The sequence below is a fragment of the Leucopleurus acutus genome, assembly GCF_964270905.1.
Source record: "Leucopleurus acutus genome assembly, chromosome: 3".
In the NCBI taxonomy this organism is placed as follows: domain Eukaryota; kingdom Metazoa; phylum Chordata; class Mammalia; order Artiodactyla; family Delphinidae; genus Leucopleurus; species Leucopleurus acutus.
The window spans coordinates 167,337,950-167,365,853 of NC_139145.1; the positions used below are offsets into that span (position 1 = coordinate 167,337,950).

At 46.5% G+C, this 27,904-nt stretch overlaps 1 protein-coding gene and 1 pseudogene across 3 annotated transcripts in view; both read right to left on the minus strand.

Moving 5' to 3' along the window:
• Window positions 1-311: 311 nt before the first annotated feature.
• ANKRD33B (ankyrin repeat domain 33B) overlaps window positions 312-27,904 on the minus strand; it is a gene marked incomplete at both ends in the record, with an annotated part of 87,075 nt that continues 59,482 nt past the window's right edge. For both annotated transcript variants that reach the window (XM_082836350.1, XM_082836349.1), the window contains 2 exons: window positions 312-1,144; window positions 17,104-17,244. In XM_082836350.1, the coding sequence (XP_082692476.1) occupies window positions 312-1,144; window positions 17,104-17,244 (974 nt within the window). The remainder of the gene's footprint in view (window positions 1,145-17,103; window positions 17,245-27,904) is intronic.
• Window positions 14,686-16,953, minus strand: LOC309959938 (son of sevenless homolog 2-like; annotated as a pseudogene). The gene is made up of 3 exons: window positions 16,864-16,953; window positions 15,740-16,585; window positions 14,686-15,495 (listed from the first exon to the last, which is right to left on the minus strand). The product of its transcript is annotated as a son of sevenless homolog 2-like (transcript).

Below are 27,904 nucleotides of genomic sequence, written 5' to 3' on the forward strand. Positions count from 1 at the left end.
AATTATACAGAAAACGCCCTTCTGACAAACTGGTCTTAAAAATTTCTTAACTGAGGTTCTAAAGATAAACTTTTAGGTAAAACGCCCACTAAGTGTACTGACTGCTAGGGGAACTGGTTTTAGGCAAATCGATTCGTGCTATGCCCAATTCACTCTTGGGTGCAGCCTGAACAAACACAAACGCTTTCTCGGGCCGAAGGAGCCTGCGGGCACGGGGACGTGTGGTGCGTAAAAGGCAAGGGCCGGGCGGAGGTTCTGCGTCCTTCTCCCCGCCGCCCCCCGCCCCCAGACACCCGCACCCACCCACCCCGTCACGTCCTTTTCCTCCAGGACGGTGCCCGCTTCTCCTTGTGCGCCGTGGCCAGCCGCTGCTTCTCTGCCTCTTCCGCCTTCCTTCTTTCCTCCTTGGCCTCCTTGTACCGCCACTTGGGGAGCTGCAGGTGGGTGCTGTCCTTGGTGCTGCCCTTCGCGGCCCGCTCGGGCTGGAAGGCGGGCGCGGGCGCCTTGCTGATGCGCACCTTGGGGATGACCACGCCCGGCCGCACGCTGCTCCGCCGCAGCAGCTGCAGGGACAGGAGGCTGGCCTTCCGCGGGGCAGCTGGCAGCTGGGAAGAAGGCGTGGAGCTGGCTCTGGGGGCCCCCTCCCTGGAGACCCCCGCGGTCTGGGAGGTCCGGAATCGCTGCTCGGCGCCCTCCGCTTTGTCCCTCTCTTGGGCTTGCGTGTCCGGTCGCCCCCGTGCCGCCAGGATTTCCTGCACCGCCAGCCGCCTTTTCCCCACACAGGGGGGGTTCTCGGGGCACATGGTCTGGCAGACGACGGCCACGGCGGGGCTGTAGAGGCTCGTGGTCATCCTGACCATGTGGTCCAGGACGCCCCCATCCTCCAGGCCTTGGCGCAAGCGGGAGGTAAGCATGGACCGCACAAACGCGGTGAGCCTCTGCAAGCAGTTCTTGGAGCCCGCAGGCTTCGGACCCGCCTCGGGGGCCAGCGGCAGCTCTGGCTTGTACTTTTCCCCAAACTGCTCTGGGCAGGGTCGCTCCAGCAGCCTCTGGATGACGTGGACCGCTTCAAACCGTCCCGTGTAAGTAGCCCACTCCTGGGACGACATTCCGCGGTGAGGATCCCTGGCGTGGACATCTGCCCCTGAAAACCGCAAAGTAGAAACAGGAATGGGTGGATGCAATAAGACCTCCCTTCCACAGGCAGAAAACGAAAAGACAGTGAAATGGATCAAAGGCGAAACTTCCAAAACCTTCTAACAGACCCTACCCTGGAGCTGGGCCACCTGGATGAACCCACACCTGACCGTCAGCTCTTGCGTTTACTATTGTAACACAACCGACCTTTTGTTTTTGCGGTACGCGGGCCTCTCACTGTTGTGGCCTCTCCCGTTGCGGAGCACAGGCTCCGGACGCGCAGGCTCAGCGGCCATGGCTCACGGGCCCAGCCGCTCCGCGGCATGTGGGATCTTCCCGGACCGGGGCACGAACCCGTGTCCCCTGCAGCAGCAGGTGGACTCCCAACCACTGCGCCACCAGGGAAGCCCCACAACCGACCTTTAAGTGTTCCACTTAATGGTTTATCTTTCCTAAATAAAACCCCCTAAACTCAGCACCTAAATCGTGGAATTTTTTTATAGAAATAAGATTTCACGGCTTCCCAGCAATGGAGACACAATCAGACCACAAAGGTGCTTTGTAACACTTGGCAGATGATACTAGAATGTTCTAAAAATACTAACAGTAACTCACGGGCAAAGCATTCAGTGTCCTATTTATTTATCATCTCCCTTTTTCCTCCAAGATCTCTTGTGGGGACGATTATGGTTCTTATCTTACAGGAAACGTGTGGTCCTTCACTTTTCGTGCTGGTGGTTAGTTGGTCGTGGGTCGTGGGCTTCTCCAGGACAGAGGCAGTTTAAGCAAAAACTTAGTCATTTTTGCTTCTTTAACACATATAGTTCTGGCTGGTAGGAGGCATGCATTTAATAAACGTTTGTTACAGAATGGATGGTGGTCCCAGTGGCTGAGGGCACTGCTGGAGACCTCGAAGCTGGTAAGAGAGAAGTGCTCGGACCTGGGTCCTGACCCTCAGCTGCCTGCACTTCCCACCACCCTGCTGGGGGGCTCTTCCTCTGTGACACTTTTCTGTGTCAACAGGGCCAGGGTCTAGTACTCAGGGACTTAATCCAACACTAATCTAGGTGCGCTGTGAAGCTGTTTTGTAGGCGCGGTTAGCATCCACAACTGGTTGACTTTTAAGTCCAGATTACCACCCAAAATGTGGGTGAGCCTCGTCCAAGGTCTTAGGAGCAAAAGTTGAAGTTTCCTGGAGAAGAAAGAATTCAGCCTGAAGACTGCAACATCCACTCCTGCCCAGGTCTCCAGCCCACTGGCCTGTCCTACAGATTCCAGGCTTACCAACCCCCCAAATCACGTGAGCCAATTCCCTAAAATAAATCTCTTAATATATATCTGCCATCGGTTCTGTCTTTCTGCAGGACAGAGGCTGCATCTCCTACATCCTCACGGTCTCCCTTACACTGGTCACTTCCTTAATCTCCTCCATACCAGCCACTGCCCCCTCTTAATATTGCAGAGTTAAACTTCAGCTCAACTTGATGAAATGTTCGTAAGTTTCGGCTTGGTAGTAAAATAGAAATTAACCAGGGATTGCTGTTCAATTAATCTTGGTCCAACCTCAGCTGAATATACAGTTAAAAATCATTCAGGATTTCAAGTCCCATTAGTCGTATTTCCACTGGCAAAGCAATGTGGGAAGTAGGGCAATTATCTAGTCTACCCAGGGACCAGGCCCAGCAGAAGTTTCTGCATTCACATCCCACACAGACCGGGGTGTCCGACACGCGATGGCTGGTGAATACGAACGAGAGCAGCAGGGGGTCTCAGCGACTTCCCCACCCCATAGCCCTCAGTGGCCCCATGGCTGAGGCAGACGCAGCTCACCTGAGCTCGCCCGGTAATGCTCTTAATTCTGTGACACGTTAAAGAACATATCAGAAGAGTGGTAATTATTGGGAACTGGAAATCACGGTGGAACTCATTAGCTACAGTACAATTTATAAACGGACTCAAACGAAAAGGGGGCAGTAAAAATGTCATTGCAAAAAATAGATGACACATTAAACCTTAATTCGTTGCACGTCACTTAAAAAAGGAGCAAACTGAAAAATTAAAATCTTAATGAACGCTGCTTGAAAGAGACATTTTTCAAATGCTAATGGAAAACTAAAGGAACAGCTGTCAAAGGTTGAGTGCACCTCTTCATTTTCAAAATCACCTTGGAAAATACAAACACTGTAAAGAACGGAGGCCATTCTGACTGTAATGCAGCTCAAGAATCTGAGTCATGCTATAAACGAGGGATTCACTTCCTTAAGAAAGTACTATTAAGGGTAATATTAAAGGCCTGGGCACAGTCATTAAATCACGAAAGGCAAGTACTGACGATTAGCACGCTATACTTGTATCTTTTTAGAAAATACGGAGCACCTCTGAAAGGCCAAAGTACCCATCGCCTGCCCCAGAGATGCCGGCATCCTCATCCCCCCACCCCATGTTGTTTCGCCCAGGGCTCCAGCCGTGCAAAGGCTGGGCTCCTGCCAATGAGTCCATTTGCTGCCACGTTAAGTGCTGTGAGCTGTCTGTACAGAATCCTCTATTTATTCAAGGCAGCAACTACTCAGTTCTAGGCGATGCATCATGACTGGTCTATCCCTGAGGTTCAAAACTTGGCCATACTGACATTTGGGGCCAGATGACTGTTTGTTTGGGGGACTGTAGGGCTTTTAACAGCATCTCTGTTCTCTGTGCACTAGATGCCAGTAGCATTCCACCAGTTGTGACAACCGAAAATGTCCCCTGGGGGATCACACACATCCCCACCCCATTGAGGATTATGGTTCTGACCTCAATGACCTGCCTTGTTGTTCCCCATTCTCCCAGTCTCCCTTACAGCTGGTCAGTGAGCCCCAAAGAGAAGGCTGTTGCACCCTGATCGAAGGGACCGATGAATCTGAGGCCTGGAGCTCTGGTGACCATCGTGCAGTCATGAGGTGACCAGTCAGCACACTGGCAGGTGGTTGGGGGGCCGTGTGGAGCTGAGTGGACAAGAGGAAGAAACCTGGGTCTGTGATGTCCTCACGGAGTCCAGGGCCAAGCTCTGCATGGTGACTTCCAGTGAGGTGAGACAGACAGACACTTGCTTTCTTTAAGCCACCGTCAAGTCAGGATTTCTGTTACTGGAAGCAGAAAGCATTCTAAAAGGGACTAAAGGAAAACAATCTACCTTCCGTTGCTCATTCTTAGGACGCTTTCCCCCAACAGTCAAGGCCAGGTACGTGGGACCAGCAGGAGGCAGGCAGAGCCCAGGGTGTGTCACTTCCTTTCCTATTTATCTATAAGCCCCCATCGCCATGTTATCTTATCTATAAGCTCCCATCGCCATGTTATCTACCCTTCAGAGCCCCAATCTGGTCCCCCTCCTGCCGAGAGACCCTTCTGGTCATGTCAGATAGTTAGACATGAGCAGGTCCCTGCCCCATCCTGGACGGGGTCATCTTTCCCTCCCCCATCTGGACACTGGTGATTAGAACATGCCCAGAGAGCCACCCTTTTGTGGTCAAGGACCGTTAAGTCTCCAGCCTTATCAAGACCAAACAAGATAAAACCACCAGCACAGCTTGGTGCAGGCATCCCAAGACCTAAAAGGTGACTCAGAGTAACCCGGGGTCCATTATGCCTGTTTGTAATAAATTAGCATTGCGGTTTCTGCATCCATCACCCTTCTGTGGGTTTTGCCCGGGTGCCTGTGGGTAAGCGCCTGCGCAGAGGGAAGAAGTTATATAACCTAAAGCTGTCGATCAGCTTGGCAGTCAAATGATGCAGGACCTCAGGGGATTTCCACCACTCTGAAACACAACCCCAGCCCTACCGCGGGGCTGCTTCCAGTTTCCAAACAACCCCGCGCCCCTTCTCTCTCTCCGGAGTGTACTTTTGCTTTGCTTAATAAAAAACGCTTGCTACTTAAAACTGCTCTATGTCTCTGGACTGAATTCTTTCTCTTCGAGAGGACGAGAACCGAGGGAATCGCCTTTTTCCGCCGGTGACAGTCACCACAAGACCACTGTGGACCGGTCCTTACAGGCCTCCTCCTGTGCTGTCTGTGGCCTGTATCTTGGGCACTTGGGGTATACTCAGGATGCAGGGTCACAGGGAAGAGCCCTTGAAGGGGGTGGGGCGGGTGATCCCACCCTACCCTCAGGCATTTCAGTCTTTCAGAGGGTCTCAGCAGGGCTCAAGCCCACAGCCTGCAGGGTAGCCAGCTAATGAGCTCACACTGGTTCGTTTTCCAGTCTTCCCGATCTGGCTTCCTTATCCCTGACCAGCTTCCAAGGGTGACTTCCCAGAACAACCACTTGCCCCACGGTTGGCTCTCGTGGGTGCCCAGGCTAAGACGGTGCCCTTGGTGATATGAAATGCCTGACTTTTAGCCCTTTCTCTGCCTAATAACTTGACACTATTCCAACTTAGTCACAGAAAATTCATGTTTTCCTCTATAAACAGAAAGAAACCTCTCTGGTGATATCATATCCTTCGGCTTTCCAGAAACACATAGTCAGGGCTTGCCTAAGACAAGGATGAGCACACGATGTACAGCGGGAGTGCCTCTGCTCTGTTCATTAAACGAGCCTCCTACACCTTCCTTTCCGTCTGCTTTGTTGCCCAGAATCCCAGGGAGATTCAAGGCTTCTGTTTGCTTGTTTTTGCTCCCCAAGTGCCGCAGCAATGACACCAACACCTCAGGTATGAAAGCCAGCTCTCTTAAGCCAGTCTGGAACCTGCCAACCTCCACCAGGTTCTGCTTCTCTTCAGAGATAATCACGGCTTCCCTCATACGGCTTCTAAGAGCATTTATTAAATACACCTGTCACTTGGGGGCATTAATATTCCACTGAATTAACAAGGCTCTGCAGCCCTATCCCCAACCCCTGGGATCTCATCAGCAGAGCTGACGTTACTCCTCGGGATGCCAAAAACCAAAGAGCCAATATATCAGCTGTTCAGAACTTGGTTATATATATATATATATATATATATATATATATATATATATATATATATATATATATATATATTTAATTTATTTATTTAATTTATTTATTCTTGGCTGCGCTGGGTCTTCGTTGCTGCGCACGGGCTTTCTTTAGTTGCAGCGAGCGGGGGCTACTCTTCGTTGCAGTGCGCGGGCTGCTCCTTGCGATGGCTTCTCTTGTTGGGGAGCACGGGCTCTAGGCGCACGGGCTTCAGTAGCTGTGGTGCGTGGGCTCAGTAGTTGTGGCTCGTGGGCTCTAGAGCACAGGCTCAGTAGTTGTGGCCCACGGGCTTAGTTGCTCCGCGGCATGTGGGATCCTCCAGGTCCAGGGCTCGAACCCGTGTCCCCTGCATTGGCAGGTGAATTCTTAACCACTGCACCACCAGGGAAGCCCAAGAACTTGGTTATATTTCTATTAAAAGCCTGAGTTCTGGTAATTCTGACACTATTTCGTTCTGCCCAACAAGGTAAGATAAGAGCTGATATGCACCTACAGGTTATGAACTATTGGAAAATCTAAACAGTCTAGGGGGGCATTCAATTCAATGATTCATTATTTCCAAAAGGAAATAGTTCTTATTGAGTATTATGAAACTGCAACTTGGAAATTCAACCCAGGTGCAGAAAGACACTCAGGTTCAGAAGAACACGGCACTTGAAAAAATGAGAATGAGATACACAGTTTTATCCTAACTATTAATATGTAGTAATGCTCGTGCCTTTTGCTTTTAAAATGATCACAGGATGACCTGATTCTGTAAACATCAATCCAAAAGAAATACCCAGGTTTTAGGATCTTTACAGGCTTAGTTCTTCTTAATATTGATAAATTCAAACGGAAATAAGAAGACTTTAAAATACTGTTGCAAATTGTTTAACCATTTCAACAAGTACCCTATTGCTATGTACCAAACCCAGGAAAGGCATTCAATCACGTATTGTTTTTTCTTTTAAAACATACACACTCATCTGTAAGGAGAAAATGTGACCCACTTTCCTGGGAAAAAGTATAAGGTAACTTAGTGGCAATAGTAAAAAATGAAAATAGTCTGTAAGTTAAACAATAAAAGCCTTAGAGCGCAGCTCAAAAGCTCCCTGAAAAAGGCGTCAGATTTTCTTTTCACTTCATTTCCCATTTACATTAGTTATATCAGTGGTTTTCAACAAGAGGCCACTTTCCCACTAGGGGACGTTTGGCAATGTCTGGAGATATTTTTGATCATCACAACTGGGGGGTGCTAGTGTGCAGAGGCCAGGCATGCTGCTAAACATCCTACGACCCACAGGACAGCCCGACCACGAAGAATTATCTGGCCCCAAACATCAGCAGTGCCAAGATTAAGAAACCTGAGTTACCCTCCATAGAAAGTTTAAGTATCTGATCACAAGGATATTTTCAAAGGGAAAAATATACCATAGTTTTTCATTCATTTAACACGTAACAGTGAACACATAAAGTCACCAATAACAATGACAACCAACAATGACTGATGGCTTCCTCCATGCCAGGCGAGCCCCTGAGAGCTGTGAAGTGTGAACTCACTCAATACACATCATGACCTCCTGCAGTAACTACTGACATTCACCGAATTTTACAGAAGAAACAGGCCCATAGCAGGAGGCGACTGGCCCTGGGTATAGAGAGGCTGAGTGGTGGGGCTGGAATTTGAAACCAGGGGTCCTGATTTCCAAGTTGGTTCTATTGGCCATTCTGCTCTGACCAGGTACAGTTCAGGATCAGAGGCACGAGAGGTCTGCACTCATGTGGATTATTCTAGACTTTGATGGGGTTGTGCTCACGTTGACAGGAACAGGAAAGGTAGGGTATATAAAACCTAATGCCAAATTTGTTTTCCAAATAACTAAGGGAAAAGAAAAAAAAACACATTAGCATTGAACACACTGCCCTCAAGCAGGCCCATCTCTCGCGAGATCTGAAAGGTTCTATGATCTGTAAATGCCTGAAACCTCTACCAGACTCAGGGAAAAAATGACAGCAAATCCCATGCACGGTCCAGACTGATTAGAAGGCAATTCATCTGAAAACAAGAGGGTTTGTAATTCAAATTAATTCACTGGGGAAAATGCCTCGACATCGAAAGTTTTTGGTTGTAAAAGTGAATTGCTAATTTACACTCAATTATAACTAGATCCAGAAGCAGTAAAAGCAGACGAAGCTCCCCCCAAAACACAAAAGCATCCTAATCACCATTAAATTAGGAGGAACCGCCCCTCCCTGATGTCATTGATAAACCCTGTGGAAACGGCTACCTCACTTTAAAAAAATGAAACTGTCACTGAGTCAAAAGAACAACCAATGAGATTAATTTTAATTAGAATCTTTTTTAATTCCAAGAAGGTTTTCATCTTCGAAGCCTCTGTCTTCGCTTACTGAATTTATTTTTCTTACAGCATCCCCTAAAACACTTCAGCTAAAGCAGGAGAAAAAAACAATCCAAAGTAGGTTTGTAACAAATCCTGTAACCCCAATCTAATCACAAGGAAAAAGACAGATGGGCTCAGGCTGGGGGACCAGTGTTCATTGGCCGGTGTCAAGACCAAGTCATGGACAAGGCATGAAGACTGAGCAACTTCTGGGGACCAGAACAGACTGGGGACATGTGACAACTCAGTGTGGGAGCCTGGCTGGGATGCTGGAACAGAAAGGGGCCATCTGTGGAAGAACTGGTGACATCTGGATAAAGTCTGGACTTTAGTGACTTGTATTGTGCAGTTTCTGCCTCTCGGTAAGATGCTAACATGGTCGGGGGAGGGAGGGCGGTGCTGAGTCGGGGCTTTGTGGGTGCTCTCTCTACTATCTCTGTCGCTGTTCCATACACCTAAAATTATCCCCAAATGAAGGTTTATTTACAAAAAGAAGCAAGTTGTCTAAACAGAGCTACTAGCCCAGGCTGATGCCTGGAAGAATTTTAACGTGGTCCTCAAGATACTGAGACTGGAGGGGATGCCGCCTCTCTGGGGGCTCGTAGGGCCAAGCAAGACCGGCTGAACCCAGTGCCAAGAACAAAAACAAAATAAACTGAGATAATGAAATCAAATAATGGCGACAACAGCATCTCCCCCTGCTTGAGATGCTCCCTCTGCGCCTGACCCTGGGTGTGTGCTTCACACACATTTTCTCATTTTATTGCCAGAATAACCCAATGAGGTTGCGCCCTAACAATGATCATAATTCCGTTTTAGAGTGAGGGGGAAAACAACTAGAGATTAGTCGCAAGGAATTCAGCTCAGTAATTCCTTAAATATGTATAGCCCCAGAGAGTTTACAAAGTGATGTATTTCATCCTCAGGGAGGTGGGGAAGAAGTCATTACTCCCATTTCACAGATGAGGACAGAGAGGCTCAGAGGAGGGGCTTCCCTCAAGATGATGAGGCCAAAAGGGCAAAGGGGGGCCTGCCGTGCTGGCCCCGCCTGAGAACATTCCACTGTGATGCCAGGCAGAAAGAAACTGCCCCACACAGAAACCAAGACCCCTAAAACCGAGTCCCACTCCTGCAATTTATGAACCTCTCTACCCAAAACTTCAATCCCTTTCTTGTCCCACTCCTGTTCTCCTCAGGATTGATGCAAATCAAAGAAAAGGGGGGATTGAAACCGAGCAGGACCCTGTGAGGCCTTCCCGGGTGCAAAAGCCCATCTGTGTCCCCTGTTTCTTGTTTGTAGAAAAAAGGCTTTAGTCTCCTAGGCCTTCCTCGGGTTCCAAAGAGCAGACTTAAGCAGTTAATGACCAAGACAACAGAGTCACAGGACTCCGAGTTCCTCCTGAAGGGATATAGGTGACAGTCTGGTGCATATCTTTGAGTTGTTCTGCAGAAACTAAGACCCCCTCCCAGTGGAGGATGGTGACTCTCTGACCACAAGCACTAGATTCCAGACCGGCTGGAACCCAAAGGTTGATGGTTGAGACTCCTGAAGCAACACCCTGTTACCTCACCACCAGCTGATCAGAAGGTCAACAAGCTGGTCAGGCAACCTATGACCCTCTCTCCTAACACCATCTTTAAAAACCGTTGCCTAAAAGCCATCGGGAGGTTCGGGTCTTTTGAGCCTAAGCTGCCGGTACTCCTTGCTTGGTGCCCTGCAAATAAACCCTTACTTTGCTGTGAACAACCACCGTCAGAGTATGGCTTTCTGCACTGCAGGCACACGAGCCCTTGCTCAGTTACAACATCATATGACCACGTGACTCCACCCACCAGCAAGCAGACACCTGGGATGGCTCCTGGGTAGACCCTGCCATCCCTCTGCCCACCTTCAATAGGACCATCTTGCCGGCGTCAAGACCAGAGCACACGTTTGTGAAGAAAAATGCAGGCAGGATGAGGCTAGGGGGTGAGGAAACAGGAGGGCTGGCCTACGGGGTGACCAGTGCTGTGACCTCCAAACCCACCCTGAAAGCAGGAGCTTTTTTTTTTTTTCTTTTTCTTTTTTCTTTTAAAAATTAAGACTGGGGTGATTTATTAATCTTGTTAGGAACTCTGACACAAAGCACAGTAAAAGGCCACAGACCAGTAAATAAACAATGTGGCTTTTGGCTACTTTACAACTGCTGCTACGACACTAAGAGGAAAACACGCTTTTTCATCACTTAGAATGAAGGAGTAGAAATGGCAAATAAAAGTTTTAATCACGTCTCTGATTAAAAAGTTTAATAAAGCTTTAAGTGTCTGCTGGTTTAAATATTACCAACCTAAAAAAATACTTTAAAAATTTTTAGTTAACGCAAGATTTATAGAGAAAGTTACTTGGTTTTGAAGGCAATGCAGTTGGTTCCTATGCCATAAGAAACTTATCCTCTAGCTTTATGAATTAGTAAAGTAGCAGACCGTATTATAGGCCTTGAGTCACATAAATTTATATAGGTTATTAGCATTATCTTTAAATGTACAATATAAACAAAACTGTACATGTATGGCATATTAACTTTGTTTTCCAAAACAACAGGCAACTCGTTAGCTAAAGACACCATAGTCTGCAAAAAGGCACATCTGTATAAGATATATGCCCTTTTCTCCTCTATGATTGGGTTAGGTAGTCTGTTTACATTTCGACAAAACAATAAACACAGTGCATTCTATTATTTTTGTTCTATTTTCCACTTTTGTCTTCAGCAGAAAATTCTGGCTTTTAAGACATGGCATTAAAGAGTTTAAGAGCAGTGGGTGTTATTCACGATCTTCCGAAATGTAAAAACTAGACGTAAAAACTAGAAGATGGTCAAAGAGGCTTAAAAATCAGTATCACCACACACCCCCTATATGTGTATAAATTCACTGCCTTAAAAAGTCATCTGTCACTCAAATTTGAAAAATTCCACAAATGCACTATCCGCTTTCAGTGCCATCAATGTCACTTTAAACCATATTTTAGCAGAGTCTACAGTGCAAATATAAATTCTTTATACTGGCCTTTGGGCAGCACTGAGGATCCAAGACAAGGCAATGCTACTGATCACCTGAGGATAATGGTAAAGGACTTCTGTATTTTTATTTTTCCAATCTTTAAAAGCTTATTTGATCAGTAGCATTTTTGTAAGAACATTATTTTTTTAAAAGTACTAAAATACTAGGCCTTTTTTGAATTAATTAAAAAAAAACTGTACAGATACCATTCCAGTGTCAATGACTACATATAGCGAGGGTCATTGAGGAGTTTCTGCATTTTCTAGCAAAGGCAGTCTACACAATGGGGGGGGGTGCGAAAGCTCCCGTTTGTAAGTCTTTGGTGGCAGTTTTGGCAGGTGAGGGCTTGAATTCTGCCTTGGTGGAACGGGGGGCGCTTGAGGATGAGCAAGATTATTTTGACTAGAACTGAGCACATAGCATCGATGTGGTACCCTTGGAGAGGGTGTGCTAGGAGGAGTGTTTGGAGAATTGGGACATGTACTAACGTCTCTGAACCAGTCTGGGTCTCTATGAAGATGTCCCAGTGCAGGTGGCTGAAGAGTAAACGCACAGTTTATAAAGCGTTCTGGAGGCCGAATGGGAACTGGTGGAGGGGTATCGGGAAGAGGATCTCGCGGCGGCGGCGGTGGTGGACTATGCAGAGGCCCGTCAAATGCACCAGAAGGAGCAGGAACTCTGGGTTTTACCTTTGGAGGAGGAGGCTGTCTTGGCAGAATAGCAGGAGGGTCATCATCAGATTTCATAGTCCCCTTGGCATTTGAAGCATCATGATCAAATTTTTTTCGAGGAGGAAGTGGAGGAGGAATCAGTGGCCCTTCACTTCATTTATGTAAACTACCACACGAACTAAAGAAAGACTTTGAATGAGGCAAGAGGACTGGAGCAAAGATGCTATTGCTTCCACAGGAACTGTTGAGATCCACATCTAAAAACACACTAAGGTCTGAAGAAGCAGATACTGGCGGAGTAGATGGTGTATTCGGAGAGGTTGGTGCTGACACTGTTGATTCAAGCTCTGTTTCAGCAATCCGACTAAAGCTTATTTTACGTGGTTCTCCTTCTAATGGTGTTGGATGACCTCGTAAAGTACCAGAGGTAGAGCCATGTCGGCCTGTATTAGGCCTTATTCCAGGAGATTTTAAAGAGAAAGTTGATTTCCTAGGAAATCGAGGTGGCTGTTTGCAGTTTCAGGGTTCAATTTCTAGTGACTTGTTGAACAAATAACCTGTAAACTCGTTTTCAGAAGCATTTCCCATGGGGTTAAGGTTTTCAAAGAACCTCCTCATTTCTGGTTCTATCCGTAAACAGTAAGGCTGATTCTGATATTGCTGAATTTCTCCAGTAATTTCAGCTACATTTTTCCTCTTACTGAAATTGATTAAATCTTTCCCTTTCTTTTTAAAAAAATCATTATTCCCTTCTTCAGTCTTCAGAATATTTGTTAAATATATTCCAAAAAAAGACACACAAGGTGGACTGATTGACTTAAGTTTCACTAGATATTTTTAAAAATGATCTTGACTTAATTCCACAGCTTCATCCAAAATTTTCCTTTTTCTTTCCTCAAAGGTATGATCTAGTCTACAGACTGATACTGAATTTATTGCACTGATGATCTCTAATACACCACTGAAATTTTCAAATCTTGAAAAACTTGCAGAATTTCTATAATTCTACTTAGTACTGCCACCCGTTCCTCAAAATTTTCTGCTTCCACAATGCACTTTTCAAACCAGAGAGTGAGATTTGTGGTGTGGTGAATCATTTTTAATAAATTTGGAGAATTTATTTCTTTATCTTCTTTGGTCCATACACTCCCTACAAGTTCAGAAGGTTGAACTTTCCTGTAGAGATCAGATTCCAAAAGTATCAGCTGATGTGCAATTTCTATTGGATGAAGTGTCATGAGATCAAATGTTTCAAACTGTCCTGGTCTGCTGATATGCCATTCAATTGGTGGAGGTGGACTTCCAAAGGTAATATTATGGCTTATTCTATTTGCCTGAGCTTGTTTCTTCCTCTTGATGATCTTAGCAACTGACTCTACCCATTTCTTCATTGCTTTCCCTCTTACACTTGAAATGAAGGATTCTAGTCTTTCAAGCAACTCCAAGTCTCTTTCAAAGTCATAAAAATGGTGTTCAATCCTGTGCCGAAACACATTTAAGATCCTAAGTTGTACTGGCTGGACGTATTCCTTGTGAAACCTTTTAAGGTCTGCACTGATTGGCTGCTCGCCTTTCTCTACTGCCAATTTATCTGCTTCACTAGGTTCTGGCTCTGGAATTTCAAATCGTTCAATCAGTAAGCTTAGCAATTCCTGTGGTTTACAAAATGAACGATACGTAGTAAGAAAAGTGCGAACAAAATTGGGATCTGCATACATGTGATGTGTTAACCTTTCAATTAATTTCACCACAGTTCCTCCTTTAATAATGGGGATTCCACTTCTACTTTGCAAGTTGTCTTCAAAAACAATGTTTTCCTCAGAGTCTTTTACCACAAAACGATACACTTCAGGACTCGGTAATCTAAGTGGTTGCTCATTTTCTTCCTTCAATAATACTGAATCTAGGGCTTCCCTGGTGGCGCAGTGGTTGAGAGTCCTCCTGCCGATGCAGGGGACACGGGTTCGTGCCCCGGTCTGGGAAGATCCCACATGCCGCGGAGCGGCTGGGCCTGTGGGCCATGGCTGCTAAGCCTGCGCGTCCGGAGCCTGTGCTCCGCAACAGGAGAGGCCACAGCAGTGAGAGGCCCGCGTACCGCAAAAAAATAATAGTAATAATACTGAATCTAGCATTCGATGTAGAGTACTATGATAATGAAGAGAAATAAGTGCTGCCATCCAGTTATTTTTCTCTTCAGCAAACTTAGCAGCAAATATTATGCTGTTTTCATCTTTGGATACTAATTCAAAAGCATGTTTGCACTCACAAGTATCTTCTTTATCACATATTTGTATTTTCCTCATGACAAATTTTTCTTTTAATCTGTATTCTGTACTACTGTATCCTGGAAGGTGTGACTGGCTGTGACTGGGTTTGTGGCTAATCATTAAGCCATCAAAGAGAAAAATATGCCGTTCATGTTTAGCACCAATTCTTGTCAATGGGCCTTCCATACTAAATTCATTACAACACTGTCCAATATCTTTGCCTTCCCATCCATCTATGTTTTTCTGAATTTCATTCATTTTTTTAATAGCCAGGTGCTTGCTTCTTAATTGACGATTATAAAAAGGGCAAACAGGATCCCCAGGTCAGCGTCTAGGTGAATACTGCTTGTAAATTCGGTCTACACTACCTTGGAGCTTCATGAGAGCAGTATCAGCTTGGTTCAAACATTCTCTGTCTTCATACTCTTCACTACATGCTTTCAATTGCTTTAATAATTCAAAATAGTGCCAACAATGATATACTGGCACCAGCATAAGGCGTGGAAGGACATAACGAACTGCCTCTTTAAAACCATCAGCAATGGACTGAAAGTGCAGAGCCACTGCAGGTCTGGCCATCAACTTACTGAAATGTTCATTAAATTTTGGTGAAAGAATATCCTGTGATAATGTTTCATAAGGATCAAATGCTTGTTCCTCTGCCAAATCTTCAAAACAGCTTCCAGCTAAGGGATGAGGGCTGCTTTCATCAGTCATTTCAACTGTGTCTTCAATTAAACCTAAAAGTTTCACAGTCAATTCATGGATAGCTAAAATGTTACTGAAAATCTTTTCAATATCAGAAAGTTTAGACAGCTTTCTGTCAGAAATAAAAGCTTCTCAAAACACTTTTATGATCATATTTAGTTCCCGTAGATACTGTCTTTCTTCTGCAATTTCAGTTCTGACAAGGTCATAGTAGTTTAATTCACCTGAAGAACTAGGTTCATCTTCACAAAGAGAAACCAAGCCTATGTCATCCTGATCAAACATGTCCATCAAAACCTTATCTGCAGGGCTTCCCTGGTGGCGCAGTGGTTGAGAGTCCGCCTGCTGATGCAGGGGACACGGGTTCGTGCCCCGGTCCGGGAAGATCCCACATGCCGCGGAGCAGCTGGGCCCGTGAGCCATGGCCGCTGGGCCTGCGCGTCCGAAGCCTGTGCTCCGCAACGGGAGAGGCCACAACAGTGAGAGGCCCGCGTACTGCAAAAAAAACCAAAACAAAAACAAACAAACAAACAAAAAAAACCTTATCTGCATACATTGACACTTTAATGTCCTGTTGGGATATTTCATAATGTCGGATATTAAATACATAATTATCAGCCAATTTCAAAATATCAGCTGAGATATACTCTAGTACAGCCACAATATACAGGGACACATGGTAGTCCACTTCGTACCCTAAAACTTCCTTCAATGAAGGATGGATTTTGTCCACAGGCAGTAAGAGGATTTCTTCGTTTTCGTTTCTCTATGGCAGACTATGCATCAGCAATAGCCCATTTATCCACTGGATGAGGAAAGGTCTTTTGAACTCGTTCCTCCACATCTTCAACAGTCCTTGGTTGGGCCATGCATAACTTATTAAGCAGCTGAAAAATCAGCTCTTCAATATAATAGAGAGACTCTTCAGTAGCTGAGAGACTGGGATGTACTTGCTCCTGAACCTTCCGCAGGGCCGAGACCAACAGTCCCCGCCATTCCGGACTGTTCTCTTCGCTGGCGAACTCGTACGGCTGCGGCGCCTCCGTAGCGGGGGCGGCCCGCGGGCCGAAACGGGCCGGGCCGGTGGCCTGACAGGCAGGGCGTGGGCCGCCTCGCCTCGCCGGCCGCCGCCGCCTCCTGCCCGGGCCGCGGCTACGGCCGAGGTGGCTCGGAGGCGGAGACGGCGCCGGCGGGCGGGCGGGCGGGGGCTCCGGGGGCGGCTTCCTCGGCTCCGCGGCGTCGCCTAGTGCAGCGTCCGCAGAGGAGGCGCTGCGGCCCGTGAACCCGGGCGGCCTCCTTTCCCCGCGGCGCTGGCCTGCTTCTCGGGCGGCTCCTCCTCCTCTGTCTGGGTTCGCAACCCGGCAGGGGTACAGCTGGCCTCTCCCCTGCTCGAACTTCCGCTACGGCGGCGGCGGCTTGTCTCCTCATCGCCTCATCTCCGCCCTCCCAACCGGCAACGCCGCCCTGCCCGGCCCACCCGAGTCACCTCCAGAGGGCCCTGGGGACAGACCGGGCGCGCGCGTCGGGCGAGAGAGCCACACTGGCGCGCACAGTGCTGGCCACCACCACCTTCGCCGCCGCCTCTTCAGCAGCCGCGCTCAGCGCCCCAGGGCCGCCGCCAAGCCCCGGGCCCCAGCAAGCGCGGCTCGGCCAGCCCCCTCCGCCCCGCGCTCATTACCCCGTGTAGCTGGAGCAGCCCCGCACGGAGCATGCGCGCCGCGGAGCGGGCCGGAGCTTCTGTTTTTGTTTCAGCTCGGATGACAGCCATACATCTCAACAAAGAAACGTTTCTTTGCTGCATCCACTAGGCTTGGTTTCTATGGGGGGGGGGGGTTCATTCCTTCAACACATATCTTTAAAAGAGCCAACTCAGCATTTCCCGGGATCCTGGGACTGCATGGGACAGGTGGGGACGTACCTGCTAGCATCAGGGCTCGGATGCACTCCGTTCGGCCCTGCATGGCGGCTTTCATCAGGGCCGTGAACCCAAACACGTTCCTCCTTTCAAGGTCAAGACCGGGGAAATAGTTCAACAAGTAGTTGGTGATGGTGACGTGCCCTGCAAAGAGAAATGCACACATGTATGGACCACACTCCACAAAGAGCGGGCATTCCTGCGGCCTTCCTACACAGACAGAGGGAAACGTGGCATGGTCCACCACTCTGGTGTGTGTGTGTGTGTGTGTGTGTGTGTGTGTCTGTGTGTGTGTCTGTGTGTGTGTGTGTGTGTGTTTGCCTCTCAGGCCACAAAAAATAATTCTCAGGAGTCCAGGAAACGAGAAGACAGAGGGCCCTGCCCCGGCCATGCCGTTGCTGCCTCTGGTTCATTATTCCCTCCTGCCAAGCCACTTGCAAGTCCAGCTGTCCCATCAACCTGTTGAGGAGGGAATGTGGGGAGCAGGGACACTGAGGGGGTGGCGTGGGCAAACCCGAGCTGGCCTGACGCAGACGCTGGCTGGTCAGTGGGGAGGCCCTGCATGCTGTCGGCGCCCAGCAGGAGACGCCGATGCAAAACAGAAGATGAACCTCAGAGCCATTTCCCAGAACTCCAGAGCCTCAGGGAGGAGAAAGTCTTTACCTCATCATCATAACAACAGGATATGCCAGTGCACACTGCCACCCTATCACCGCTCAGAGGCTCTCTCTCTCTCTCTCTCTCTCTCTCTCTCTCTCTCCCTCTCTCTCTCTCTCTCTCACACACACACACACACACACACACACACACACACACACAGAGGCAGGGAACCCAGGGAGTATTGCTACCCAGACCCTTATCCATAAACCCAAGCTGGTAAGAATATTCATTTCAGAATATAGATTTCTCCCCTTTATCGTCTAGCACTTCCAAAAAAGGGCCTGATTTTCTGCTCACTCCCAGAGGGTTTTCAAAAAGCCCACGCACTCTTGGATAGCGGTGAATAAGGAGAACATCACGTAACAAGCAGTGTTCCCAGGATGCTCCTGGCTCACCCAGAGAAAGATCCTCAAACGACTCTTGTGCCACATAAAGAGCTCTGGGGTCAAATGCCCATGCTGCCCGAAGCCCACTGGCCACATCTATTAAGTCCTCGAGTGAAATGATACGCCCCCCCCCCCCCCCCCCGCCGACTCTTTGGTCCCTTAGAGCAGGGTGTCCACGTTGGCACTACTGACACCTGGGGCCGGATTATTCTTTGTTGTAGGGCTGTTCTGTGCAGCGTGGGGTGATTAGCACTGGGCTCTACCCACTAGATGCCAGTAGCTACCATACCCCTCCTCCCTCCCAGGTATGACAACCAAAAATGTGTCCAGGACGTTGCCAAATATCCCCTATGGGGGCAAAATCACCCCTGTTGAGAGCCACTTCCTAGAGGCTCAGATTTCAGGACCAAGGTGGGAGATGGCTTCCTCTCCTGCTTACCTTCTCCCTGACCCCTGACCCGCCAGCCTGCCTCTTGGTTGCCATTTCCATCCTGGCCCTAATCGTGACGGCTAACACACCCCGGGAGGGTGGGCAGTCTGCAGAAGCTCTCACCTGAGCCTGGATGGAGGGCCTGGGGACCCAGCCTCCATCTTTACACGCCGAGGACTGGCTCGGAAATCCCGCCGTCATCCCCACCCCATACATGTCCCCCGGAAGCCCCGCTGTCAGGGCTGCAGGTGTGACGCCTGGTGGACACTGCACTGCGACTTCTGCTGCTAACTGGGCACCACTAGCTCCTCGCAGGGAGGCCTCTGCACCACGGAGAAGCCAGGACCCCTGAGGCTCCGTCCCCGGCTGCTATCAGGAAGCACAACGGGTGAGACTAGACACATGGCAGAGGAGGTGAGGCCTCCTCCGGTGGGCGGGCAGCCATGGGACACAAGGTGCTCCCGAGATGCAGCCCCCCCCCTTGCCCTGCAGACTGGAAGGCCGAGGGAGCGGAGGGCCCCAGCACAGCAGCGTGGAGACCCCACCCCTCCCCTGCCGCAGCGACGTCTCCTGGGCCTCCATCCGGGTCCTGCCAGTGCTGTGCACGCCCACCAGTAACTCCTCCCACGGCGGGAGCTCCGTACCCCCCATCGCACGCCTACCGAGACAGACAGAGTGCAGGCGGGGACCCAGTTACCCTCCTTGAATGGCACCCAGACACTGCAGGCTGCTGGCCAAGCAACAGTGCATCCTTCTCCTCAACTTCCAACTTAAAAATGAAACAAGCAACAGAAACTAGAGTGTGGGCTCCTCCAGAAGCAGTGTTGTCCCCTCACCATGGACCTCAGCCCACCTCCTGAACTCATCGCAAAAATCATGTAGCTTTCTGACTTTCTGATTTAAGCACTGACTAATATGATCATGTCCGGGGGTTAACAAGCCAGAAGCAAATGGGTAGGACCTTCCCGCTCTGTGACTCACACGTTCCAACCAGCAGCTGACACTTTTTGAGTCATTCACACCACTTTGCTTTCTGCTCTCCTTTACAGAGGACACCCCCGCCAGGGGACGATGCTGGCTGTCAGGTGCCCAAAGCAGCTTAACTGCTCTAAACTGTTGGAGCAGGGGCGGGGAAGGGGAGTCCTTTGATCTCAGTTGGGTTTGTCGTCCAGCTAAACACTTTGCAGCACCTGTCAGTTAGATTTAGCCAGGGTCATGGTGAAACGAATTGCAATTGGAGCTGTTTCTTTAAAAACGCGAAAGAGCGTGGCCGTCGTATTTTCAGCACGATGCCCTTTGCACCGACATATCCTAAACACTCTGAACAGGCGGGGAGAGAAAAAACTGACAATCCACGAAACAAACGGCCCATTATACAGACCTGTTCTGCATGTTATGTAGAGATCAGAAAAACCAACGTGCAGTCCACTCGTTCTGACTACTGACTACAGGCTCGAGCTGCCAGTGACCCGTGAAATCACTCTCAGCTCCCCACTGGCTTTCCCAGAATGACAGCACAATACCTGTTATCACGAAACAACCTCGCTCAACTGAAATCAAGGATGGACCCAGTGCTGCTAAGAATGAATAGATATTAACCTGAATAGATATTAACCTTTCTTCTTTATTTATTTATTTTTATTTTATTATTATTATTTTTTTGGCGGTATGCAGGCCTCTCACTGTTGTGGCCTCTCCCGTTGTGGAGCACAGGCTCCGGATGCGCAGGCTCAGCGGCCGTGGCTCACGGGCCCAGCCGCTCCACGGCATGTGGGATCCTCCCGGACTGGGGCACGAACCCGTGTCCCCTGCATCGGCAGGCGGACTCTCAACCACTGCGCCACCAGGGAAGCCCAACCTTTCTTCTTTAAATCATGCCAATTAACCAAAAAGGAGTTTTTTTTCTTCAGTAAGATAGATAGATAGATGATAGGAAGAACACAGCCTTCCTTGCATAACAGAATGTGCCCCATATGGAAATCTAGTTTGAGCCTAGTCCAACTTTGACCGTATGATATAGGATTTGCTTCCTGAAGTCCTCAGAGTGGACTTAATGAGCGGGCTGACCACACAGAGCTAAAGAACGTCCTCCACCGACCCCATGAGCCTTACCCTGCCTAAGAGAAGGGCTTAAGCGGCCCAGGGAATAAGTTAATTCTTGATGACATAGCTTCAGTGGAGTAACTAAACGGCCATGCAGACAGAGAACTGAGTACTTAAGAGAGCTGGCTCTGAGAACACTCAAATTCAAGCTCCCAGACTGCCACTTAAAATCTGGGTGAGCCTGGGGAGGTAGGTCAACTTCACTGAGTCTCTGTTTCCACATCTGGAAAATGGGAGATAATATCAACCTCACAACTGTGACAATGACAGGAGATAAGGTGGTGTATGAAAAGGGCCTAACAGACAAATTTCTGGGCAGAAAAACTCCAAAAACACTTATGCACCTGCTCCACTCCCAAGGAGGTGACACATGAGCACCCACTCGTCCTCTTGTGGGCTGTGCACAGAGACTCCCCTCCAAAGAGCAGGCTGTGCTGGGGAGGGCAGTGGAGCGGTAATCTCACGAGAGAGAAGTGTGGCCAGCATGACCTCAGCCGGTGATCAGGGTCAACGGTCATGTCCAGAGCCTGTGCCGACAAAGATTCTCCGCCTGATCAAACTTCACTCAGGCTCCTGAATCTTCTCCCCAGGCCCATCTGTGCCCTTCCTTGTAAAATCTCATTTTAGCAATAACCCTGCTAATAAGTCAGTTTAACGAGAACCACCCTCATCCCCACCGTGCTATCGGGTCATTCCTCATCCTCCACCAGCCCCCAGGTGACATCCGATCACCCTGGCCTGTCTTCAGCAAGAATCTTGTGAGGTCGGTTTGGCCGCAATCTCCCTGATGTTTCCTCTTAGTCATTTCCCACCCCAGACCCCCACCCTGCTCCTTGTCTATAAACACCCACATATCCATGCTGCAGTCGGAGTTGAGCCTACCCTCTCCCCTGGTGCAAAATCCCATTGTGATGGCCCTCATACCTATGGAGATGATTTTTGAATAAAGTCTGCCTGACCATCTCTAACAGGTGTCATTGAATTTTTCTTTAACAAACCCCTTCATATGATGTCATGCAAACGGCACTTTCCTCTGTAGTCCTCCTTTGAAAAACCCGCAACTCCACTCTAATCATGCAAAAAACACCAGACCCACACAAACTGAGGGACACTCTACCTGACGAGTACCTGAGAAGCACTCCCCAGACTGAGAAAGTCACAAAGTCTGAGAAACTGTCACAACCAAGAGGAGCATGAGGGGACATGACAACAAAATGTCACATGGGATCCTAGCTGGGATCTTGGAACAGAAAAAGGACATTAGGGAAAAACTGAGGAAGTCTGAATAAAATAATGGACTTTAGTTAATAAAAAAAAATGCATTGAGGAGATTGGTTCAAGATAGCAGAGTACAAGGACGTGCGCTCACTCCCTCTGCGAGGGCACCGGAATCACAATGGCTCAACAATCATTGACAGGAAGACACTGGAACTCACCAAAAAAGATACCCCACATCCAAAGACAAAGGAGAAGCCACAATGAAACGGTAGGAGAGGCGCAATCACAATAAAATCAAATCCCGTAACCGCTGGGTGGGTGACTCACAGATTGGAGAACAATTATACCACAGAAGTCCTCCCACTGGAGTGAAGGTTCTGAGCCCCACGTCAGGCTTCCCAACCTGGGGGTCTGGAAACGGGAGGAGGAATTTCCAGAGCATCAGACTTTGAAGGCTGGTGGGATTTGATTGCAGGACTTCGACAGGACTGGGGGAAACAGAGACTCCACTCTTAGAGGGCCCACATAAAGTAATGTGTGCATCGGGACCCAGAGGAAGGAGCAGTGACCCCAGGGGAGACTGAACCAGACCTACCTGCTAGTGTTGGAGGGTCTCCTGCAGAGGCGGGGGGTGGCTGTGGCTCACCATGGGGACAAGGACACTGGCAGCAGAAGTTCTGGGGAGTACTCCTTGGCGTGAGCCCTCCCAGAGTCCACCATTAGCCCCACCAAAGAGCCGGGTAGGCTCCAGTGCTGAGTCACCTCAGGCCAAACAACCAACAGGGAGGGAACTCAGCCCCACAAATCAGCAGACAAGCAGATTAAAGTTTTACTGAGCTCTGCCCACCAGAGCAACACCCAGCTCTACCCACCACCAGTCCCTCCCATCAGGAAGCTTGCACAAGCCTCTTAGACAGCCTCATCCACCACAGGGCAAATAGCAGAAGCAAGAAGAACTACAATCCTGCAGCCTGTGGAACAAAAACCACATTCACAGAAAGAGAGACAAAATGAAAAGGCAGAGGGCTATGTACCAGATGAAGGAACAAGATATAACCCCAGAAAAACAACTAAATGAAGTGGAGATAGGCAACCTTCCAGAAAAAGAAGTCAGAATAATGATAGTGAAAATGATCCAGGACCTCAGAAAAGAAGTGGAGGCAAAGATTGAGAAGATGCAAGAAATGTTTAACAAAGACCTACAAGAATTAAAGAACAAACACCTAGAAGAATTAAAGGACAAACAAACACAGATGAATAATACAGTGACTGAAATCAAAAATACACTAGAAGGAATCAATAGCAGAATAACTGAGGCAGAAGAACGGATAACTGACCTGGAAGACAGAATGGTGGAATTCACTGTCACAGAACAGAATAAAGAAAAAAGAAAGAAAAGAAATGAAGACAGCCTAAGGGACCTCTAGGATAACATTAAACACAGCGACATTCGCATTATAGGGGTCCCAGAGGAGAAGACAGAGAGAAACGACCCGAGAAAACATTTAGAGATTATAGTAGAAAATTTCCCTAACATGGGAAAAGAAATAGCCACTCAAGTACAGGAAGTGCAGAGTCCCAGGCAGGATAAACCCAAGGAGAAACATGCTGAGACACATAGTAATCAAATTGACAAAAATTAAAGACAAAGAAAAATTATTAAAAGCAACAAGGGAAAAACAACAAATAACATGCAAGGGAACTCCCATAAGGTTAACAGCTGATTGATTTCTCAACAGAAACTCTACAAGCCAGAAGGGACTGGCACAATATATTTAAAGTGATGAAAGGGAAGAAACTACAACCAAGATCACTCTACCCAGCAAGGATCTCATTCAGATTTGACAGAGAAATCAAAAGCTTTACAGACAAGCAAAAGCTAAGAGAATTCAGCACCACCAAACTAGCTCTACAACAAATGCTAAAGGAACTTCTCTAGGCAGGAAACACAAGAAAAGAAAAAGACCTACAAAAACAAACCCAAAACAATTAAGAAAATGGTAATAGGAACATACATATCGATAATTTCCTTAAACGTAAACAGATTAAATGCTTCAACCAAAAGACACAGGCTTGCTGAATGGATATAAAAACAAAACCCATATATATGCTGTCTACAAGACACCTACTTCAAACCTAAGGACACATACAGACTGAAAGTGAGGGGATGGAAAAACATATTCCATGCAAACGGAAATCAAAAGAAAGCTGGAGTAGCAATTCGCATATCAGATAAAATAGACATTAAAATAAAGAATGTTACAAGAGACAAGGAAGGACACTATGTAATGATCAAGGGATCAATCCAAGAAGAAGATATAACAATTATAAATACATACGCACCCAACATAGGAGCACCTCAGTACATAAGGCAAATGCTAACAGCTATGAAGGAGGAAATGGACAGTAACACAATAGTGGGGAACTTTAACACCTCACTTGCACCAATGGACAGGTCATCCAGACAGAAAATTAATAAGGAAACACAAGCTTTAAATGACACAGTAGACCAGATAGATTTAATTGATATTTATAGGACATTCCATCTGAAAACAACAGATTACATTTTCTTCTCAAGTGCACATGGAACATTCTCCAGAATAGATCACATCTTGGGTCACAAATCAAGCCTCAGTAAATTTAAGAAAATTGAAATCATATCAAGCGTCTTTTCCCACCACAACGCTATGAGATTAGAAATCAATTACAGGGGGAAAAGAGTAAAAAAACCAAAAACGCATGGAGGCTAAACAATACGTTACTAAATAGCCAAGAGATCACTGAAGAAATCAAAGAGGAAATCAAAAAATACCTAGAGACAAATGACAATGAAAACACGACAATCCAAAACCTCTGGGATGCAGCAAAAGCCGTTCTAAGAAGGAAGTTTATAGCAATACAATCCTATCTCAAGAAACAAGAAAAATTTCAAATAAACAATCTAACCTTACACCTAATGGAACTAGAGAAGGTAGAACAAACAAAACCCAAAGTTAGTAGAAGGAAAGAAACCATAAAGATCAGAGCAGAAATAAATGAAATAGAAACAAAGAAAATAGCAAAGATCATAAAACTAAAACCTGGTTCCTTAAGAAGATAAACAAAATTGATAAACCATTAGCCAGACTCATCAAGAAAAAGAGGGAAAGGACTCAAATCAAAAAAATTAGAAATGAAACAGGAGAAGTTACAACAGATACCGCACAAATACAAAGCATCCTAAGAGACTACTACAAGCAACTCTATGCCAATAAAACAGACAACCTGGAAGAAATGGACAAATTCTTAGAAAGCTATAACCTGCCAAGACTGAACCAGGATGAAATAGAAAACATGAACTGACCAATCACAAGTAATGAAATTGAACCTGTGGTTAAAAACCTTCCTGCAAACAGAAGTCCAGGACCAGATGGCTTCACAGGTGAATTCTATGAAACATTTAGAGAAGAGCTAACACCCATCCTTCTCAAACTCTTCCAAAAACTTGCAGAGGAAGGAACACTCCCAAACTCATTCTACAAGGCCACCATCACCCTGATACCTAAACCAGACAAAGATGCTACAAAAGAAGAAAATTACAGACTAATATCACTGATGAATATAGACTCAAAAATCCTCAACAAAATATTAGCAAGCAGAATCCAACAACACACTAAAAGGATCATACACCATGATCAAGTGGGATTTATCCCAGGGATGCAGGGATTCTTCAATATATGCAAATCAATCAATGTGATATACCATATTAACAAATTGAAGAAGAAAAACCATATTATCATCTCAGTAGATGGAGAAAAAGCTTTTGACAAAATTCAACACTGATTTATGATAAAAACTCTCCAGAAAGTGGGCATAGAGGGAACCTAACTCAGCATAATAAAGGCTATATATGACAAACCCACAGCAAACATCATTCTCAAGGGTGAAAAACTGAAAGCATTTCCTCTAAGATCAGGAACAAGACAAGGATGTCCACCCTCACCACTATTATTTAACATAGTTTTGGAAGTCCTAGCCACGGCAATCAGAGAAGAAAAAGAAATAAAAGGAATACAAATTGGAAAAGAAGAATTAAAGCTGTCACTGTTTGACATGGTACTATACATAGAGAATCCTAAAGATGCCACCAGAAAACTACTAGAGCTAATCAATGAATTTGGTAAAGTTGCAGGATACAAAATAATGCACAGAAATCTCTTGCATTCCTATACACTAACAACAAAAGATCAGAAAGAGAAATTAGGGAAAGAATCCCATTCATTATTGCAACAAAAAGAATAAAATACCTAGGAATAAACCTACCTAAGGAGGTAAAAGACCTGTTCTCAGAAAACTTTAAGACACTGATGAAAGGAACCAGAGATGACACAAACAGATGGAGAGACAGACCATGTTCTTGGATTGGAAGAATCAATATTGTGAAAATGACTATACTACCCAAAGCAATCTACAGATTCAATACAATCCCTATCAAATTACCAATGGCATTTTTCACAGGACTAGAACAAAGAATTTTACAATTTGTGTAGAAACACAAAAGACCCCGAATAGTCAAAGCAATCTTGAGAAAGAGAAATGGAGCTTGAGAAACCAGGCTCCCAGACTTCAGACTATACTACAAAGCTACAGTCATCAAAACAGTATGGTACTGGCACAAAAACAGAAATATAGATCAATGGAACAGGATAGAAAGCCCAGAGATAAACCCACGCACCTATGGTCAACTAATCTGACAAAGGAGGCAAGAATATACAATGGAGAAAAGACAGCCTCTTCAATAAGTGGTGCTGGGAAAACTGGACAGCTACATGTAAAAGAATGAAATTATAACACTCCCTAACACTATACAAAAAAAAAAAACCTCAAAATGGATTAGAGACCTAAATTTAAGACCAGACACTATAAAACTCTTAGAGGAAAACGTAGGAAGAACACACTTTGACATAAATCACAGCAAGATCTTTTTTGACCCACCTCCTAGAATAATGGAAATAAAAACAAAAATAAACAAATGGGACCTAATGAAACTTAAAAGCTTTTGCACAGCAAAGGAAACTATAAACAAGATGAAAAGACAACCCTCAGAATGGGAGAAAATATTTGCAAACCAAGCAATGGACAAAGGATTAACCTCCAAAAAATATAAACAGCTCATGCAGCTCAATATTAAAAAAACAAACAACCCAATCCAAAAATGGGCAGAAGATCTAAATAGACATTTCTCCAAAGAAGATCTACAGATGGCCACGAGGCACATGAAAAGCTGCTCAACATCACTAATTATTAGAAAAATGCAAATCAAAACTACAATGAGGTATCACCTCACACCAGTTAGAATGGGCATCATCAGAAGATCTACAAACAACAGATGCTGGAGAAGGTGTGGAGAAAAGGGAACCGTCTTGCACTGTTGGCAGGAATGTAAATTGATACAGCCACTATGGAGAACAGTATGGAGGTTCCTCAAAACACTAAAAACAGAACTACCATATGACCCAGCAATCCCATTACTAGGCATATACCCAGAGAAAACCATAATTCCAAACAACACATGCACCCCAATGTTTGCTGCAGCACTATTTACAATAGCCAGGTCATGGAAGCCACCTAAATGCCCATTGACAGATGAATGGGTAAAGGAGATGTGGTACATATATACAATGGAATATTACTCAGCCATAAAAAGGAACGAAATTGGGTCATTTGTAGAGACGTGGATGGACCTAGAGACTGTCATACAGAATGAAGTCAGTCAGAAAGAGAAAAACAAATATCGTATATTAACACATATATGTGGAATCTAGAAAAAAGGTACAGATGAACCGGTTTGCAAGGCAGAAATAGAGACACAGATGTACAGAACAAATGTATGGATACCAAGGGGGGAAGCAGGGGTGGTGGTGGTGGTGGTGTGATGAATTGGGAGATTGGGAATAACATGTATATGCTAATATGTATAAAATAGTTAACTAATTAGAACCTGCTGTATAAAAAAAGTAAAATAAAA